Source organism: Phyllostomus discolor, chromosome 5 (assembly GCF_004126475.2).
Source record: "Phyllostomus discolor isolate MPI-MPIP mPhyDis1 chromosome 5, mPhyDis1.pri.v3, whole genome shotgun sequence".
Lineage (NCBI taxonomy): Eukaryota > Metazoa > Chordata > Mammalia > Chiroptera > Phyllostomidae > Phyllostomus > Phyllostomus discolor.
In genome coordinates, this window is record NC_040907.2 from 89,781,712 (window position 1) to 89,801,534 (window position 19,823).

At 39.8% G+C, this 19,823-nt stretch overlaps 2 protein-coding genes across 3 annotated transcripts in view; both read right to left on the reverse strand.

Moving 5' to 3' along the window:
- The window catches only part of BLOC1S5 (biogenesis of lysosomal organelles complex 1 subunit 5), a 43,253-nt gene extending 34,787 nt beyond the window's left edge, over positions 1 to 8,466 (reverse strand). The window contains exons 1-2 of the mRNA XM_028513212.2: positions 8,266 to 8,466; positions 2,151 to 2,233 (exon numbers count right to left, since the gene is read on the reverse strand). Of these exons, the coding sequence (XP_028369013.1) occupies positions 2,151 to 2,233; positions 8,266 to 8,413 (231 nt within the window). The 5' untranslated portion in view covers positions 8,414 to 8,466. The remainder of the gene's footprint in view (positions 1 to 2,150; positions 2,234 to 8,265) is intronic.
- The window catches only part of EEF1E1 (eukaryotic translation elongation factor 1 epsilon 1), a 59,372-nt gene that overhangs the window by 13,220 nt on the left and 26,329 nt on the right, over positions 1 to 19,823 (reverse strand). Inside the window, exon 4 of one of the 2 annotated variants that reach the window (XR_004903330.1) lies at positions 2,151 to 2,233. Coding sequence is in view for 1 of the 2 variants with exons in the window: in XM_036026540.1 (XP_035882433.1) it covers positions 2,204 to 2,233 (30 nt within the window). In the remaining variant the exon portion in view is untranslated. Of the gene's footprint in view, positions 1 to 2,149; positions 2,234 to 19,823 lie in introns of those variants that run through there. The other variant, XM_036026540.1, reaches the window with a different exon arrangement.

The window sequence follows — 19,823 nt, forward strand, 5'->3', positions numbered from 1 at the left end:
GGGCTGCCGGTTCAGATTTCCAATCAGGGCACATACCTAGGTCGTGAATTCATTTCCGTATGGGGGCACAAATGATCCCTGGTCTAGGCATGTACAGGAGGCAACCAATCAATGTTTCTCTCTCATATAGATGTTTTTATCTTTCCTCACTCCCTTCCTCTCCCTCTGAAAAATGTCCTTGGATAAGGATAAAAAACAAAACAAAACAAAAAAGAGGTACTGGCTTCAACATGAAGTGAGCTCTTAAATAGAACATATTCAGCAGCATAAATGTGCCACTTCTTTTGTCTTCCATGCAAGACTCAATTTTGCAGAAAGTATCTACATTATTTAAAGAACAATGAAGTAAGTACAATGACACCTGCATTCTAGAGATAACTCAGCTACTACTTAGCTGCATGGCTTTTCACACACTGCTTTCCATCTCTGGGAGCAGTTTCTATGAAGTGAGGAAACTGAATTAGAGAATCCACTGTTATTACAAATTCTACACTTCTTTAAATATAGAGTAGATCTTTAAATGTGTATTAAAAATTTTTTTAAACTATTCAGTATTTCAAATTAACCAGACTGTCAAAAAAGATGACTTACGAAAAAGATGATTTATGACATCACTGAATGTTGAAAACCTAAGTTTTAGTTCAAGCTTAGCTACTTGTTTTTTTGGATCATATTAAGCAGCTACAATGCACCGGACATTATTTTAGGCATTTTGAGTACAACAGAAAATAAAAAAGGTACTATATTTTTCAGACTATAGGATGCACTTTTTTACCATATTATTTGCTTCAAAAATTTTCCCCTATTTTCCTCCTTTAAAACCTATGTGTATCTTATAGTGTGGACCCCAGATGTACCTAGGTTTTAGAGGAGGAAAACAGGGGGAAAAATTTTAAAGCAAAAAATTGTTAAAAAAAGTGCATCTTAGAGTCTGAAAAGTACGGTAAGTCCCTATCATTCTCATGGTGCCTATATTCTAATGAAGGAAGATAGATAATACACAAGTATATAACAAGAAAACTACCAAGTAGTTGTGGAGCTTATGGTAGGCTGAACACTGAGATGGCCACCAAAACCCATCCCTAATGTACCCAGATGTCCTTTCAGTTATTGAACCAAACCTTAGTCTAGGTGCTGCTGTGAAGATACTCTACAGATATATTTTAGGTCCCAAATTAGTTGACTTTAAAAAAGGGAGATTATCCTCAGTGGGTCTGACTTAAATCAGGTGAATCCTTAATGGGGAACCAATTATATATGTGCAAAATAACAATAATATGAAATAGGATGGCAAGTTGGTACATTGGTATTGCTGGAATACAGCATGGAAGGTGGGGTGGGGCATGAAAGATAAAAGGTAGGGAACAGGTCACAGGACAATGCTTGGACTCTTACCCTATAGATGGCAAATATTATCAAAGAGTTTTAAAAATTGAAATAATGTCAGAGCACTTGCAGCATGGTAAAGATTGGATTTGACTGGGTTCATAAAGCAGTCACATTAAGTTAAAAGGACTAGAGATTTATGATATAATCTAGAAGACCTGCTCACTGAACATTAGAGAATACCTAAGAACAATTCTTACGTTTTAATTTGAGTACTGAAGTCCCAACTGAGAAAAAAATGTAGAAAGTGGGTCTGGAACAGGCCAATCAGTCTTTAAGGTCTTCTCTCACCTTCCCCACCCCCCCATATTTCATTGTAGAGATTAAAAAAAAAAACTGAGATCGACAGACATTAAATATGCCAGAGTAGGCAACAGAACTTGAACCCAAGTCACCTGCCTAGTCTTGCGCTGCTTCCATTAATAGTAATAACTCTTAATTAGTTTTATTTTGTAAATTTTATGAACGCATGAAATCGGAAATTTTAAAACTAGAAAATGTCCCTTCTGTATATGAACACACTAACAATTGGGGTAGTATTTTATTTATTTTTAGAGAGGGGAAGGGAGGGAGAAAGAGAGGGAGAGAAGCATCAGTGTGTGGTTGTCTCTCACGTGGCCCCCAATGGGGAACTGGTCCACAACCCAGGCATGTGCCCTGACTGGGAATCGAACTGGCGACACTTTGGTTCACAGCCCACACTCAATCCACTGAGTTACGCCAGCCAGGGCAGCATTTTTACAAAATAAGTTTTAAATACTCACTTCAAATTCTTTCACAAAATAACGGATTTCGCCTTGAATAATTGGCTTGTGATCTAACAGCCTTGAGTGAATTTCTCCAAGATCTATAAAGACAAAATAAAACTCAAAGTTAATACATGTTAAGTAACACAATCTTTAGCTTGTTTTACTCTTCCTGTTTTCCACAAATATATGAAGGTTAAAATCTAGTTTAGATAATGAATTAAGAGGAAACCTTTTCATCCACTGTCAGTAAATTGATATAAATACTTTTGAAAGCAATTTGGCAATATCTAATAAAACTGAAGACATGTATACCTAGCAATTTCATGCCTACTATGTACTCTAGAAAATCTCTTACCCAAACAAAATAGACACTTATAAGTGAATATAACATCAAATGTCAAAAGAGACACTTATAAATGAGTGTAATGTCAAAAGAAAAAAGGGCACAACTTAAACATACTCATGATGGAACACTATAAATCAACAGGTAAAATAAATACACTAGAATTACACTTATTAACAGATGAATTCCACAAATATAATGTTATACACAAAAAAGGTTTCAGCAGGACTAAGCTATTTACATAAACTTTAAAACTATGCAAAAGGACATTTCCTTTTGGCATACATACAGGAGCAATACAACTATACAGAAATCTATGAGAACAAATACCAAATTCAAGACAGTAGTTACCTTTAGAGGAGGGTGAGTAATGCAATTAGAGCAAGATACACTGTGGTCTTTTAATGTTTGTTTATTAAGATTGGTGGTCAGTGTTCATTATAAAGTTTCTGTACTTTCGATTGGTCTGAAAAAGCCATCATTAAAGAAAAAAGTTCTGAATTTTAACTGTTTTGGTAAAGTCATTATATTCATTCTACTTAGTAACAACTATATAGTTTAAGAAGTAAACCTCACAATTCCTGGAGGAGTTAAACCCTCAAATAAGAACATGTACCATTCAGGTTCACTCACTGGTATAATCTGTTCCTCAAATTTCTTACTTTTGCAGACATACAATGGGGCAAACTTCAATTCTCTGTGTTAATGATTTTTATTCAGATATGTCGTGGGAAGTATACTAAGTAAAAATATATAAATAAAAGTATTACTCTTGCTTAAAAACTTCAATGGCTCATTAACTAGGACAGTTCTCCGAGAAGATAATAGTTCATCTTTAAAAAAATTCTACTTAGTTCTAAGTTTGGGAAACAGACATAATGAAGTTACACAGATTCCTTTACCTCTGATCTTCTGGGAGCCTATAGTATACACACACAGATTAAGAATGCCTAAGTGAGGGATATGCTATGCAGAAATTTAAGGACCTCATTTAACAAGAGAATCTATTTGCAAACAGTATCTATTCACTTCTCAACAAACACTAGTGTCTGGCGAAGTGGTTAAAATCCAAGGCTCCTTAGAAGCCACATAAGGGCCTCCATGGTCTGGCTCCAGCTTCATCTCCGACCTGTCAGCAATTTTGAACTACCTACAGTTTTCCAAACACACTATGCTGCCTCATTCATAATACTGTCACCACCTGGAACCATTCCCCAACTCCCTAATCCCTGCGCTCTTCCTTCAAAACTGCTCAGACATTGTACTTCCTTAAAATGTTCATTAATTCTCTCTAGCTTCCTCCTAGGTTTCAAGGAGTGTCCCTACTTTATGTTCCCAAAGCATTCAGGATACATACTTTCATCATACCACTTACTATGCTGTCCTAAAATTCTCTCTATCCGCCAGCAAGTATCTCAGAGACCAAAGTATTTATATTGTCCACAGCGTGTATATGAGTTAACATATAATGGTATATGTGACTAAGAAGTCATTAAGTTTTGTTGATTTTGGGAGATCCGTTTCTGTGGCCTGATACAATAGGAATTTACTTAACCTTTGGAGAGAGTCTTCAGTTCTATTTAGAAATGGGTAATGATCACTTCTAAAACCAAGACTGTGCTCCAGAATTAAGATAGTAAAGATTTGGAGAGGAAAAAAGAGATTCTGAAATACACATCACTGTAGAAATGAAGCCACTAATTCTGTTATAACATTATAATAACAAAACAAGCACATAATAATAATTCAGAGTTTGCAGGAGTCCAAGAATTACAAATAAAATCTCTACAAATAATGTAAATAACTGTAAGCTACAGATTTTCACACAGCTATTGTACATGGGAAACATTCTTTTGTTGTTTGATATAAAAGACAAAAGATATCATCTTTTGTTCTCCGAATGTCCATACTCTACTGTGGGAGTTAGACAAATATCCCTTCATCCCAAAGATAGGATAATCACTTTTATAAAAGACCAATATGCTATGGGAATAGGGAACAAGGAGGAACACAGTACATTCCAGATCTCTCATTATCTAATAAAAGATGCTTTTTTCCCCTGGCCCTAAATTCGGACATCTTTAATGTAATATGTGGAGCTTTGTGTATATTAAGGAACAATTTACTGCTTAGTAATTTTTCCTGACAATACCCTCAGTGTCACCATACAGATGTTGTTCTTCCCCATGACTTATTGAATCACCCTCTTTTCCATCCCTGCTTGTCTCACTTTGACTACATCAACAGTTTATTATATCTCTCTATAATCTACTCCATACAGAGTCAATTCTCATTATTTGCAGTAATGTTTATAAAGTTGCCACAAACATAGAACTAGAGAATACTGACCAATGCTCCCAAAAGAAATACAGGATAGGTTTCTGCAAGCCTCTTGTCACATTTTTGTCAACCAAAATGCCATTAATGTCATATAGATTTACCAAGACCCTTGTGAAACACACCAGCCTTGGTGTTGAAGATCTACTCTTCCAATAATACTTTTTCCTGTATAACACTCAGCAGGTATTTTTAAAGTTCTGCAGAACCTGCTTCACCACAAGTCTAACATTTTTCACACTGTACCACTTTTGAAAGTTCCAGCAAGCACTAGTAGAAGGATTTAACATTTTCCTGACCATTGGTAACTGACTATAAATTTCTTTGCCTTTTAACTGCACAACAGTGCTGTCCACTATGCTTTCTCCATAGGTCATCTCATAAATCCACAAATTTAGCTGCTCTTCCATCACTTCATCACACACCATAAATGTTACCTTGGCACTTTCTGAAGTGGCCTCACACACAGATTGGTGAATTTTCTTTTTTTTCTGCATCGCTGATTAACACTGAACTCACGGCAAACAGCACTGTAACTCAGGCCTGAAAAGACATTTCTCTAATACCCAGTAAAGCACATCACATAGCCTTCTTGTGCATACAGCCACTTCAGCACTACACCTGAAAACCACTTTCAAAAGCAAAATCACCAATACATAGTACAAAAATGTGAAAAACATGGCATTAAACAGAAAGCAAAGGCATTTGTTTATGGTATGAGAGATGAAACAAAAAGCACAGTGTTGTATTGCTCAGTGTCAACTGAATGTGTGTATAATGCAACTCAAATTTCTCTCCACTCTGCCTATGTGGGAATGACTATGAAAGCACCACCAATGATGATTTTGGAGTTATGAATTTATCTTAATAAATAGGCAATGCAATCTGCAAGATGAGGATCAACTACTGTCTGCCCAAGTGCTCTACTTAAAAATCCAAATCTAACCACATGATTCTCATACTTATTATTGCAGTTTCCTGTCATTGAAGAAAAAGTCCAATTTCCTTATAAAGGTAAAAAGTCTTATACAGTCAGATATCCACCAAACTCTACCTCTCTGAGTCCCGCTGTAATGACATGTGTAGTTTCCCAGATATGCTTTTGCTTATGCTGTTCCAAACAAAGTCCAAAATACTTACCTTCTTTTCTTAACTGCTGCGAATGTTATTCCTCAAGACTCAGATCAGACACTCCATCCTTCAGGAAGCCCTCCTGTCTCCCAGTCCCCACCTCTAACACCCACCGGTGGGCCAGAAACCCTCAAAGACCTAGGGCATAAGTACTGAAATCATTTACATGCTTCCCTTTCACTACTCTTTGGCAGTAGGATTAAACAAACATCTGGCCATATTTGACAGTCTTCAAATAAGATGAACTAAAAATTGATTTTTCTGAATGAAAAGAATGGTTCCATTGAAAAAGCCAAGGACATTCTAGACATATTTTGAAATACAACTCAGTTTTGGATTAACTTGAAAAAAAATCCCTTGAATTATCTTTTTTTAAAAAAAGTACATTAGAATTTAAAAATTTCTGTACACCAAAGAATACAATCAACAGAGTGAAAAGGCAACCCATGGGGTGGGGGGAAAATATATACAAATCATGTATTTGAAAAGGTGTTGATGTCCAGAATACATACAGAACTCCTACAACTTAAAAAAAAACAAAAACACAAAATTATTTGATTTAAAAATGGGCAAAGGACTTAAATAGACATTTCTCCAAAGAAGCTATACAAATAGCTAAAAAGCACATTAAAAGATGCTAAACATCACTATTCATTAGGAAAATGCAAACCAAAAGATACTACCTCATTGCCATTAGAAGGGACTGGCAAGGAAACAGAAAACAAGAAGTCTTATTAAGGATGTGGAGAAACTGGAACTCTTGTTCACTGTTAGTGAGAATATACCATACAGCTTCTATGGAAAACAAGTATGGTGAGCACTCAAAAGATTAAAAAACAGAATTATCTTTGATGCAGCAATAGCAGTTTTGGCTATATACTCAAAAAAATTGACAGTGGAGACTCAAATATTTGCACACCCATGTTCACAGCAGCATTATTCACAATAACCAAAAGGTGGAAGCAATAGGAGTGTTCATCCACAGATAAATGGATATACAAAACGTCGTGTGTATGTGTTCACACACTCACTACAGATATTACTTATCTTTAAAAGAAATTCTGACACGCCACAAAATGCATGAACCTTGAGGTCATCGTGTTAACTACACCAGTCACAAAAGGATAAATACTGTTTAATTACACTTCTATAAAGTGCCTAGAGTAGTCCCACTCAGAGACAAAACAGAATGGTGGCTGCCAGGGGCTGCAGGGTGTTAAGTGTTCAATGCGGACAGACTTCCCTTTGGGAAGATGAAAAAGGTCTGAAGATGGAAGGTGACACAACAATGTGAATGTATTAATGCCACTGAACTATACACTTAAAATGGTTAAAATAAATTTTGTTCCGTGTATTTCACCACAACTAAAATAAGTAGCACCTCACTAAGATTACACGTATAAACTATTATAATTTAGCCCTAACACCCATGCACCACTCTCACACTCCTAATTATTGTAGATTTGAGAGACAACCTGAAGTCTAGAAATAGCCGTGTTGGGGCTGCTACAATCTTGAGATAAAGTTAAAATGGCAGAGGCGGCATCCGAGGGGAGCCAGTGCCAATCTGCGGCTGGTGCTGAAGGTCTGGAGTCCTAAAAGGGTTTCTTCAACACTGCCATGTGGTGGGGCTAACAGGGATAGGGATGGGGCTAAGAAAGATCAGCAATCTTGTTGGCAAAGATCTTGTTGCAGGAAACACTTATTGTGAGCTGTGGAAATCAAACTAAATTCTGGTTCTGCGACAATCCAGGTCTTAGCTAGGTCGAAACCTTCTCCCAGCTCAAGGAACACAGGACAAATGGACATCTGCACATGTCTATGTAAATTTAGTGTTTCAAGACGCTTTCATGTTACCCCATTCACCCCAGGGCAGACGGCGCTGGAGTGGGTAAAGCGAATGACCTAACTCACACAACTCCTCAGCGACCTGCCTGGAGGCGCAGGCCTTCCCGGCTCCCAGTTTCGCGGTTCTTCGCAGTCCAGGTCGATCGCGAGGCCACGTCCAGAGCCTCTGCGGCCAGGAACCCCGGGTTTGGGGGTGCGGGATGAGGCGGCCGAAGGCTCACGTCCTTAGAGGTGTTTTTTTTTCCCCCTTGAGGAAGTGAGAGACTGGCCTTGCAGTTACTAGAAGGCCCCAGGCGCAGAGAAACAGCGGACACAGCCAGTACCCACGGCCTTCCCACAACAAGCACTCAAACGCGGAGCCGCAGGGAGCTGGGCGGTGGTACGTGGCACCGCCCCAGGTCAAAGGTCACCGTCTGGGACGTGGGGATTCCAGAGCGCGTCCGCCAGCGCTAGATCCCTATCACTCCGTACCCTTGATAATGAGGTGAGCCGGTGAGCCCGCGGCCCCTAGCGAGTCCCTCTTCTTGTTGCCGTTGCCGCCATTGCCGCCGACGCCGCCGCCTCCTCCTCCCGCGACGGCTTCACAACTCACAGCAATCTCCGTCCCTTCTCCACTCATCCCGACTACCTCCGCCCACTGGCGTCCGCGCTGCGCCTGCGCAAACTAGATCTGGCCGTTTTCGAAGCACGGGTTTTGTCGTCATCAAAGGGCGTCGAGGAAGCAGAGCCTACCCAATGGGTGGTTCCAAGAAGTCTCCCGTAGTGTCACTATGGAGGTGAACTTGAAAGAGCCCTTGCCGCCTTGCTAGTTTGGGCCAGATACTGCCCGAATAGGAAGGTGCCTAAAAGTTAGAGCTAAATTCTATTATTCCTTTCTCAGCCTGCTAGAATTTGTTGTGATTTAGAGGGGCTGGAAAGAGGGCATGCAGTCGCCGCATAACATTAATAGTAGTCCTATAAATGCATTATCTATGTCATTACTTTCCACCATAAGTTTTTAAAGCGTGTTGAGGTGACCACATTTGGTCACCATTAGCAATTTGGAGGAACGATTTAATCACTTCATTCCAAAAAACTAAGAAACAGTATTAGAGGTTAAGTAATTTTCCTAAATCACTTATCAGGCTCGTTCGTGCCCCTGTGAAGAAAAAAACAAAACAAAAGAAAACTGATCTTTTGTGTTTACAAAATATCAACCAGTTGTTATATGGGCTATGATAAAAGGCATGTAACTATTGAAGGGACCAATTTGCTAGGCTGCTTTTAATTGTTTTGGTTATGAGGCGACATCTGTGGGGCTGCCATATATCAAACTACTACCATTTGGTAAACTCTATAAAGTTCATCTTATTCTCTCAATAAGTCTTCAAAATACAAACACTGTGCGACTTAGCAGTGGCTCCTTCACCTCCTATGTTCATTCAGTGGTTCTAAAAACCATCTCTTAATATCTGCTTTTCTCCTTCCTCTCTTTCTACACCGTCCTTACCTTCAAGGGTCTCCGGTCTAGTGCCAAAGAAGGAACATAAACAACGTTTACAATATAGGGCCCATAAGTGATAGGATGGAGGAAGGTGCAGCACACATGTGGAACACCTCCCAGAGGAGGCATATAGACCTGAAATGAAGAGATGTTAGACAAGTTGGGTGGAGCGAAGATGAAACTTGTGGTTTTCTAGAGAAAATAACAAGCCCAAAGGCAAAAAAGTGAAAGTGGATGAATTAATAAACAAAATGTAAATTCGGTTCATTGCAAGTTGTTGGGTCAAGCTTCTAACTTTTCTAGTCTCACTTCATGTCCCAGCTGTAGCATCAACCTCTAGAAAACATAATTCTTTTGAAAGCCCTTCATTATTCTCTGAATGCTAGGCACTTTTCTTATTCCTTTTCTTCTGTATCTGCAATCCTAAATTTTCTCTAAGGTGGTCCTCTTATGTCTTTGAACTACTGAAAAACCTTTGTATGCTTACTATACACAGTGAGGTTGAATGCTTCTCCCACATTACCGTGGCTGTTACAATGCAGATTCTGGGTTCTGCCTTCAAAAATTCTGTTTCAGTAGTTCTGGGGTAGGTGCTACCTCCCCTTACCTAATTGCTGATAAATTATGATACAAGTCATAAAAGAACTCTGGGTACAGTAGATAAGGCTTCAGAACCAAACAGAATTGAGTTCAAACCTGGCTCTGCCACTTGCCTCCAGTCTCTTTCCTGTAAAATGGCAATGAAATATCCATCTTTTAAGGTGGTTGTAGTAATTTAAAGAAGATAATACCTGCAAAGCACTTAGCACAATGTCTGGCATAAAACAAATGCTCGATAAATGCTATTAATATTACAGTAACCCCCTTTATCTCCTTTTATAGTCCTGTACAATCTCTCATTCTTTCAATCTGCCTTTATCATCTACCTATAATTGTTTAGCACTTTTTAATTTATAAAATGCTATCATGTTTCACATATCATGTCTCTTAATCTCACTCATCTAGTTGAAGTAGATAATAAAATATCCACTTTCACATGAGTAAAGGGGGAGTCAGAGGATATGGTCCAGTTTCCAAAGATGGCTGCAATGATTTCTCCCCTACCTGAACACACATGCAACAAGCTGGAGTTTGTTTCCCCTCCCCTGGAATTTACATTGGCCTTGTGACCTGCTTTGACCAATAGAACATGGTGGAAAAGAGCTGGGCCTCGACACACCTAGCAGCTTTGCTTTCTTGTCAAAAATCCAGGCTATTCTGCTGCTATAAGGCTGTAAAGAGAAGCACTGGAAGATGGGACATTACCTATAGAGAGGTGTTGTGTAGGTGAGAACTGAGGTACCCTAGCTGTCAGCACCAAGGCCCCCCAAGCCCATGTGTGAAGGAGGCCTTCTTGGAGCTTTCAACCTAGCCACCAGCCAGCTGAATGCAGACACATGAATTGCAGTAGAGCCGGAAAGCTGCCTAATCAGCCTACAGTATTGTGAAAAATAGTATATTTTTGTTGTTCTAATCCACTAAGTTGTATCTATACCTATTTGAATTATGCCCCCCTTTCATAGAAAGGATTTACAATGATTTACAACAATCTCTATACTCCCACATGATGGCACCATAGTTATCAAATAGCAGAACCATTGTCAAAGTCCTGGTCTTGAAACTAGAGAAGTTGGTGTTTGAGCTGCCTGTCACTACCAGAACCAATAAATAGAGGCAAGGATTGAAACTTCATGGGCACTTTATTCAGATGGTTGGCGATCTGAGAAGACTGCCGGTTATGAACCCTAAAAGACTATCTTACATCTCATCTCAAACTGACCATTTTTATAAGGAGAAGAAAAGTGTAGGTTAGGGGGTTGGAATTCAGGAAAAAAAAATAGGTTTGGAATTCAGGGAAAAGGTTAACCAGATAAAAGCTGCAGTCCAGAAATTTTCCTAGCATCTTTTCATCTGTTGACTGGTGATTCTTTGTCTGCACCCTGGTCAGCAAATGGTCATTCTGTCCCTGGAGCACAATGGCTCAGACACCATCTTGATCACCTGTAGTCCTCCTGGGCACAAAGGTCAAATTGCTTGAGGGTCTCTTGGAGTCAAGGGGGGGTCCCATCATCACAGTTCTTAGAACAATAGCTTTCTACATGCGTTAATTACTAAGTTTATTAACTTGAACTTAAAACTATAAATGTTTTCACTCTTGAGTTTCCCCAACAGTGTTTTGACTTCAAGGTTGGTACATTCCAATACAGCTGAGGAGTTTTTCTACTGTGCCATGACTGCCAGACTTATTTTGGCCTCTTTATTTTTAGATGCCCTCCATCTTGAAATGCTTTCTTGTCCACATCTGCCTATTCAATTTACTAAACTTTCTTAATGTTGTACAAATAATAAAGAATTTGGGTGATCTTTGTCCCTGGTTCCTGGGAGATAACCTCTCAATCCTTGGAATTTCCCAAGTGGGAAAGGGAGGAGGGCTGGAGACTGAATTTAATCATGTGGCCAATGATTTCACCATCCGTGGCTGTGTAATGAAACCCCGATAAAAACCTCCTCCTGGATGTTGATGCCCCGGTGGGCCTCCTAGTTGGTAATAATTTACTGATATGCTGACAGCTAAGGAGTACTGAGTACAAAGCAGCTTTGTGTTTGGGACCCACCCAGACGGTGTCCTATGTACCTATTCATCTGTTTGTCCTGATTTGTATCCTTTACAATACATCTGTAATCCTAACTACATCGATTTACTGAGTTCTATGAGCCAATCTAGTGACTTATTGAACCTGAGGGGGACAGAGGGGACCCTTAAAATTAGTAGACAGCATAATCAGTAGCACAGGTGGCCTGGGAACCCCAGAGCTTGTGGCTGGTGTCTAAAGTAAGGACTGTCTTGTGGAGGATGGTGTCCTTCACCTGTAAGGTCTAAGCTAACTCCAGTATAATCAGTGTCATATTTATGTGGCAATTGAACAAACACCAACATGACATTTACAACATGCCAGATAATGTAAGTGCTGGACACACTTTAATTCATTTAATTCTCATGGCAGTCCTCTGAAGTAGATATAATTATTGCCTTCATTTCACAGGTGAGTAGGGCTAAGGCACAGACAGGTTAAATGACTGCTCATCTTGTGACAGAAATAAACTTGGTCCCTGTATATGTGCTTAAGTGTAGGTGGCAGGTGAGGAGAAAGTAAAGGACATTTGGAGGGAAGGAAAAGAGAAGCCACACTAACTCTTTCTTTTGGGGGGGGGGTCCTTATTTTTTTAAATATATTTTATTGATTATGCTATTAGTTGTCCCATTACCCCCTTCATTTCCCTCCACCCTGCACACCCTCTCCCACCCACATTCCCTTTATTTCACATCCATGTGTCATAAGTTCTTTAGCTTCTACATTTCCCATACTATTCTTGCCCTCCCCCTGTCTATTTTTTACCTACCATCTATGCTACTTATTCTCCATACCTTTTCCCCCTCTCTCCTCTTCCCACTCCCCTGTTGCTACCCTTCCATGTGATCTCCATTTCTGTGGTTCTGTTCCTGTTCTAGTTGCTTCATTTGCTTTTGTTTTAGGTGTGGCTGTTAATAATTGTGAGTTTGCTGTCATTTTACTGTACATGTTTTTTATCTTCTTTTTCTTAGATAAGTCCCTTTAACATTTCATGTAATAAGGGCTTGGTGATGATGAACTCCTTGAACTTGACCTTATCTGAGAAGTACTTTATCTGCCCTTCCATTCTAAATGAAAGCTTTACTGGATAGAACAATCTTAGATATAGGTCCTTGCCTTTCATGACTTGGAATACTTCTTTCCAGCCCCTTCTTGCCTGTGAGGTCTCTTTTGAGAAATAGCTGACAGTTTGATGGGAACTCCTTTGTCGGTAACTGTCTCCTTTTCTTTTGCTGCTTTTAGGATTCTCTCCTTATACTTAATCTTGGGTGATGTAATTATGTTGTGCCTTGGTCTGTGCTTCCTTGGGTCCAACTTCTTTGGGACTCTCTGATCTTCCTGGACTTCCTGGAAGTCTATTTCCTTTGCCAGATTGGGGAAGTTCTCCTTTATTATTTGTTCAAGTAAGTTTTCAATTTGTTGCTCTTCCTCTTCTACTTCTGGTACCCCTATAATTCAGATGTTGGAATGTTTAAAGATGTCCTGGAGGTTCCTAAGCCTCTCCTCATGTTTTTTTGAATTCTTATTTCTCCATTCTTTTCCCTTTGGTTGTTTCTTTCTTCCTTCTGGTGCACTCCATTGATGTGAGTCCAAGCTTTCTTTCCATCACTATTGGTTCCCTGTGCATTTTTCTTCATTTCACTTATTGTAGCCTTCATTTTTTCATCTAATTTGTGACTAAAATCAACCAATTCTGTGAGCATCCTGATCACCAGTGTTTTGAATTGTGCATCTGATAGGTTGGCTATCTCTGAGTCGCTTGACAGGATCAGTTCTGGGGCTTTCATTTCTTCTTCTGTTTGAGCATCTTTTTTTTGGGGGGGGGGGTCTGGTCAAGCCTGTTCTGTATGAGGGGCAGAGCCTTAAGTGTTCACCATAGTGGGACAACCCACATTGCTGTGTTGTGATGCTTATGTGGGGACAGGGTCCGAGAGGGAACAATGGCGCTTGCTCCACTCTCTGTGGACTTCAGTCCCTTCCACCACTTCCCCCAAGCAAACTGGACCTTTCTGGTGCTGATTCCCATGTTGGTGGGCTTGTGCACCCCGTGGGTCTTTGCAACAACCTCTCCTGTGAGGCTGGGAGTCTCTCCCTGTGCCTCAATTCCCACAGGTGTTTTCAATCAGTGCCCCAAGGCTCTATTTCCCAGTACTGGGATCCTGGGTTGCGTGCAGTGCCTCGCTTCATAATCGCTGCCTCGCTGGGTCTGCTGGTTTCCACCCCTCGGCGGGGGTTTGCCAGCCGCTGCAGTCTTACACACCTGGTCCCAACGCTCTTTGTGCCGCTGGACCCCTCTCTGCCCAGTTGCCTGATTCCGCCCCTTCTACTGGTCTGGATGAATGTGTCTATTTTAACTCCTTGGTTGTCCAACTTCCATAGAGTTCAATTTTCTGTCAGTTCTAGTTGTTATTCTGTTCCTAAATTATCGTTGTCCCTATCTTGGTTGTGCGAGGAGACACAGTGTGTCTACCTACACCTCCATCTTGGCCGGAAGTCCAAGCCCAGCTAACTCTAATAGACCATGGGGGCTTTTCATTTTTTTTATCCAAACACAGTGAACAAACATGCACTGAGCACCTTCTACAGGTAAAATGCAGTGCTAGGAGCTGAGATATAAGGGTGACAAGAGTGTCCATCTTCATCCTTCCCCTGTGTAGTGTACAGCCCAGCAGAGGGGACAATATGAAATCACTATACAATTACTGTACTTTTCTGCAACCCTGATACTGATAGCCTGTAGATACATGTTTTAGCCATTTGATTGCATTGCTGTGTCTGCCATTGAGTTGTGTCATCTTCCTGGGATGGTAGGTTAAGTGTATGCCTCTATTTATTTCCCTTTCCAGCAGTCTTCAAACTGCAGCTCAGACATCTAGGAGCCAGAGAAGGGCCACACGGGCAGTGCTGTTCTGCCTGCAGCTGCAGCTGGAGTTAGGGCAGCTCCATGTCCTTGGTTTCTGACCCATGGAATCGCAGAGTTTTGAGACTATTAAAATGTCTTGTGTTATCTCTTGTTGTTTCTGGATTAATGGGACATTTTTTTTGTATTTTTTAAATAAAACATTAATTGAAATCACTGTAGATTCTCATGCAGTTTTATAACATAATACAGATTCCCTGCACACTTTGCCTAGGTTTCCCGCAATGGTACCATTTTGAAAATGTTAGTATCACAATCAGGTTGTTAATACTGGTATCCTCTATCAATCAGTCTTATTCAGGTTTCCCCAGTTTTGCTTGTGTTCATTGTGTTTGTATATTTAGCTCTGTACAATTTAATCACATGTAGGTTTATGAGTTCATGATCACAGTCAAGATATTGAAAAATTTCAAAACCAAAAGGATCCCACAAGGTGCCTTTTTGTAGCCACACCTACCTTCCTCTTTGCCCGCTCCCAACCTGTGGCAACCTGTATTGTATCCTCCGTTCCCAAAATGTTGTCATTTCAAAAATATTACATAAATGGAATCACACACTAAGTATTCTGCCTCTGGTTTTAAGATTAGCCGTTCTTACCTTTATAACACTCTATAAAAGACCATTTTTCAGAGATCTAAATATCAAACACTTTAAAACCATGGAATTGTAAAGGGACTTTTCCAATTATTGTAATTTTGAGAGAGTTAAGACATCTAAATCATGGAAATAATGTGAATTTAACAGAATTAAAGTTCTAACTTCAGGGTAAATTAATGCTAATTCTTTATTGAATCTTATGAAAATTAGAAAATAAATATAAAATGTGTATATCACTTCATGCACATTGAGAACAAAACTTGAAATTCATTCCTCAGTATAAACCTATCAAGGATAAGCATAATTGAGGGAGGGGACTCCTAAATTTATTTTTGTTTAATTTTATTTATTTATTTTCAGAGAGAGGGGAAAAGAGAGAGAAAGAGAGGGAGAGAAACATCAACCACCAATGTGTGAGAGAAACATAGATTGGTTGCTTCTTGCATGCTGCCAACTGGAGACAAGGCCTACAACCCAGGTATGTGCCCTGAACGGGAATCGAACTGGTCACACAGGCTGGAGCTCAGTCCACTGAGCCACACCAGCCAGGGCTATTTTGTGTTTTTATCAAATGCCTTTCATCTAGATTTCCTCTAGAACATTTTTTGTATTACTGTTTACCTCTTTTTTTCTAACCTATTTTTGAAGTGAATAAAAAATTAAAAATGGAAGAAACTAATGAAAGCAAAGAAGGGAAAAGATTAGAGAGTCTTTGGGGTTTAGATAGTGAGTATTGCTGCATATTAATCTCATTAAGTTTTGGAAATACACCTGGTACCCTAGGCCTGAGAGGTCGTTTGGTGTGAAGTGGCAGGTGGTACATTGTCATCAGCGAGCTTCCAGGCAGAAGCGACCGTAAAATCCTGTGCTAAACCTTCCTGTACTGAATTCTGCTTGTTCCCCCTAGAGATGCTTCTGGTGTAGCTATTTCACTTGGAGAACATGTAGTGTTTTACTGAGAGAGCCACTGTGGAGAGAACTGGGCTCCTGTGATAGGGCCAACCAAGCAGAGTGCAGACTGCTCCACCACACTGACCATTCCCTCAGAAAATCGGACTCAGCTGTGCAAAAAGACAAAAACACGAGTTCCTGGACAAATGCAGCCGTGCTATGCCTATCACCTAAGGTTTGGACAGATGTAATACAGCGCTTCTTAGGGTGTGGTCTCTGCACCAGACCTCCTGAATCAGAAACTTAAAGCGCACCCAGCAACCTGTGTTTTGAGAAGCCCCAGTGGATGGCTGTGTAGGCTAACGTCAGAGAAGCACTGCAGTTAGTGCAACGTCTGTTACCCATTCCCCAAACTTCTGACAATGGTAGTTATCTCTATAGTTCCTTCATCCAAGCAACAGGGCCTGAGTCAAAATGCTGAAAACAGTCAGGCACTGTAAGGCTGGTGAGGCCAACCATAGAGTTCAAAACCTCCAAGGCTCTTTACCATAAGGAGATAAGGGTGTGTGTGTGTGTTATAGCTCAGGAAAGGGAGCAGTGGAGGAAGGATAACCTATATTATTACATGAAGAGATTAGTTCATGGACTGCACCAAGGAAACTTTGGAATTTGTAATCAAACAGCTATAAGTTTGTGGTCTGAGTCAAGGCAAGTCTGTAGCCTTATTGTTTAAAGATGTCTTATAAAATTAGTTGTGTGGCTACTGTACTTCAAGCTTAACTTGGACAGACAGGCCTGCCAGGCACAAATTTCTCAAGCAGATGATGTTAGGGAGGACAGAAGTTATCCACTGCAGGACTGTGAGGGCAGATGACACCCAGCAGGAATGGCAACCCAAATCTGCAGAATCCATTATACAATTGGCTAGCCCTAGGGGCCCAGCCTCTTTGAAGTGGAAGACAGCACCAATGAGCCATCAAATCAACTCACCAGGATAGAAAACATGCAAAGCTTTAGTTCTCCCCACAAAGAAAGTAAAGTTTAAAAGACTAAAATATTCCTAAAGGAATTGCACTAATAGGAGCAGAAATCCTTGAGACATAATAGCAAAAATTGCTAATATATCAAAATCTCCTGACTTTCTGTCTACATTTTTTCAGCCTCATAAGTGAAAGATGAGTTTTGCTAGATTAGGTAGCAGTTGGAATTAGTTTTATTCATCAGCAGTATGGGGAATAAAGGCAGAGCCTGCAGGAATGTAGGCTCCAGCAACAAGTAATCATTATTGCAAAATCAAATTCCCCATCTCATCTCTGATATGCCTGTATGTAACCCTAGAGCTGGGCTTCATAGTGTTATAAATCCAACATACAAGACATGGAGCAGTGGGATATAGAGCCCCTTGTGTATCTGAAAGCTCTGCCCGGCAAGAGAGATATATGACAGCAACTTTCTCCCCATTGCTTTTGCAATAAAATTCACCCAGAGCTCCAGGAAGAGTTAGAAATGTAATTCAGCTTCAATAAATCAAGACTAAGATTAAGATGGCCAAATATGTAGCAGACTGCTCAGGTGTATGGAGAATTTGAAATTTAGTGCCCTGGTAATGGGTAGGAGCAGATTATCTAATTATGGAGAGAAAGAAGAAATACTGCTCTCTGGGGTAAAAAGCTAAATGCTCTAATCCATTAAACCACCACATCCTGTCAAAGCTAGATTAATATTAAAGTTCATGTAACTTAAATGGAGAATAAAAAAAGTTCATGTAACATCTAATTTTGGGGGAGAGACTCATTGATGGAGAGCAGGATGACAGCTACTTTGTAGGAGAGATGGGGGAGAAGGAATTGGGCAAAAGGGAAAAAGGACTCATGGACATGGACAACAGTGTGGTGATTGCTGGGGGTAGGGTAGTATAAGGGGACTAAATGATAACAGAAAACATACAATAAAGATTAAATTAAAAAAATAAAGTAAAATGTTAGCAAAAATATATACACTAAAGAGCTATACTTAATTCTAACTGGGTAATTCACCACCTATATACAATCACAATTTTAAGTCAATTTACAATTTTAAATTGACTACTTGACTAATTAAAACTAAAAGGTAAATTAGTTTTGCATTTAACCTTTTGGTGTGATATATATGTTCCTAATTATAATACAGTTTTATTCTTTCCTAACAAGATCTGCTTAAATTTCTATCAACACATCTCGAAGCTATTCTGGAAGGACTTTCAGCAGGACTCTCAAGCGATGTACTAGGCAATGGGCGATCTTCCCATTTATTTCATTCCTACCTTGCTGCTCCATCCAGGCAGGAAAGCTAACGTGCCTATTTACTGGCTTCAGGTATGAGTGGTGGAGCCAATGGAGGACCTCTGTTTAACAGGAAGTAAAAATGAGAATGCTCACATTATCTGTGAAAAACCTCAGTGCAGTGCCTTATGGCTGAATCTGCATGGAGATGGGGTAGAGTTTAACTGGGAAGTCAAGTCCTGGATGGATGATTATGTCCTTCTTGAAGTTATGTCACTTCTTAAACTGTATTGTGACAGCAGCTACTTGAGATTTACAACCACAAAATTCCACAAAATACTTCATGATGCCTTGGATGCTTTGGGTATAACTGTGCCTAAAGGCAAATGGCCTTTTTTAATTGCCTGCAGTTTTATTATTTCTATTCATTTTAAAAACCAGTATTTAAGTAAGGAAAAACGCATGGGTCTTATTTGGAATTTTTTGTCAGTTCTTAAAAGTTGCTGTGTGGAATTAGGAGATAAGGCCAAGTATCTGGTCGGGGTAGTGAAATCAACCCTGGTTCATAATATCGTGACAGACTATGCTAATTCTGAAATTGTACAGTTCCCATTCACTCCAGCCATGGTCTAATGGAGATGTTGGTTAGCATGTGGGTTAGTCTCTACACCTCCCTAGCTTATAAATTAACATGAGATAATGTGATTGTTTTTGTGTCTGGTATAGAGTTCAGAACACAGTAGACACTCAGTTAATGGCACCTGATTATATTTATTTTCAAGAATGTTAAGTGGCTGGCAATCTCCCAAAGAATCCCATACATGCCATTTCAGAAATCTGTTCACAGACCACTGCATTGTAAGTAAACTCTGAGGGCAAAGATGTCTCATACATAGCAGTGTCTCATACACAGTAGGTACTAAATATATATTTGAGGTTTTACTGAATGATCAGTGCTGCAGGCTTCTTGGAATTACAGAAAGAAAATGGCTGCAAAAGGGTATCCACTTTGAAGAAGGAATGACGTGAACAAAGATGGTCCCACTTTGTTTTACAGGTGTTTCATTGATATTTTAGAGAAAAAGAAAAAAATAGTATGGTCCATTTTTCAACTGCCTGAAAGATGTGAGGACCATAGATTTTTAAAATGGTAAGCAATTTGATGAATTCATGTTTTACCAAAAATTACAAGATGCTCTGCCAAG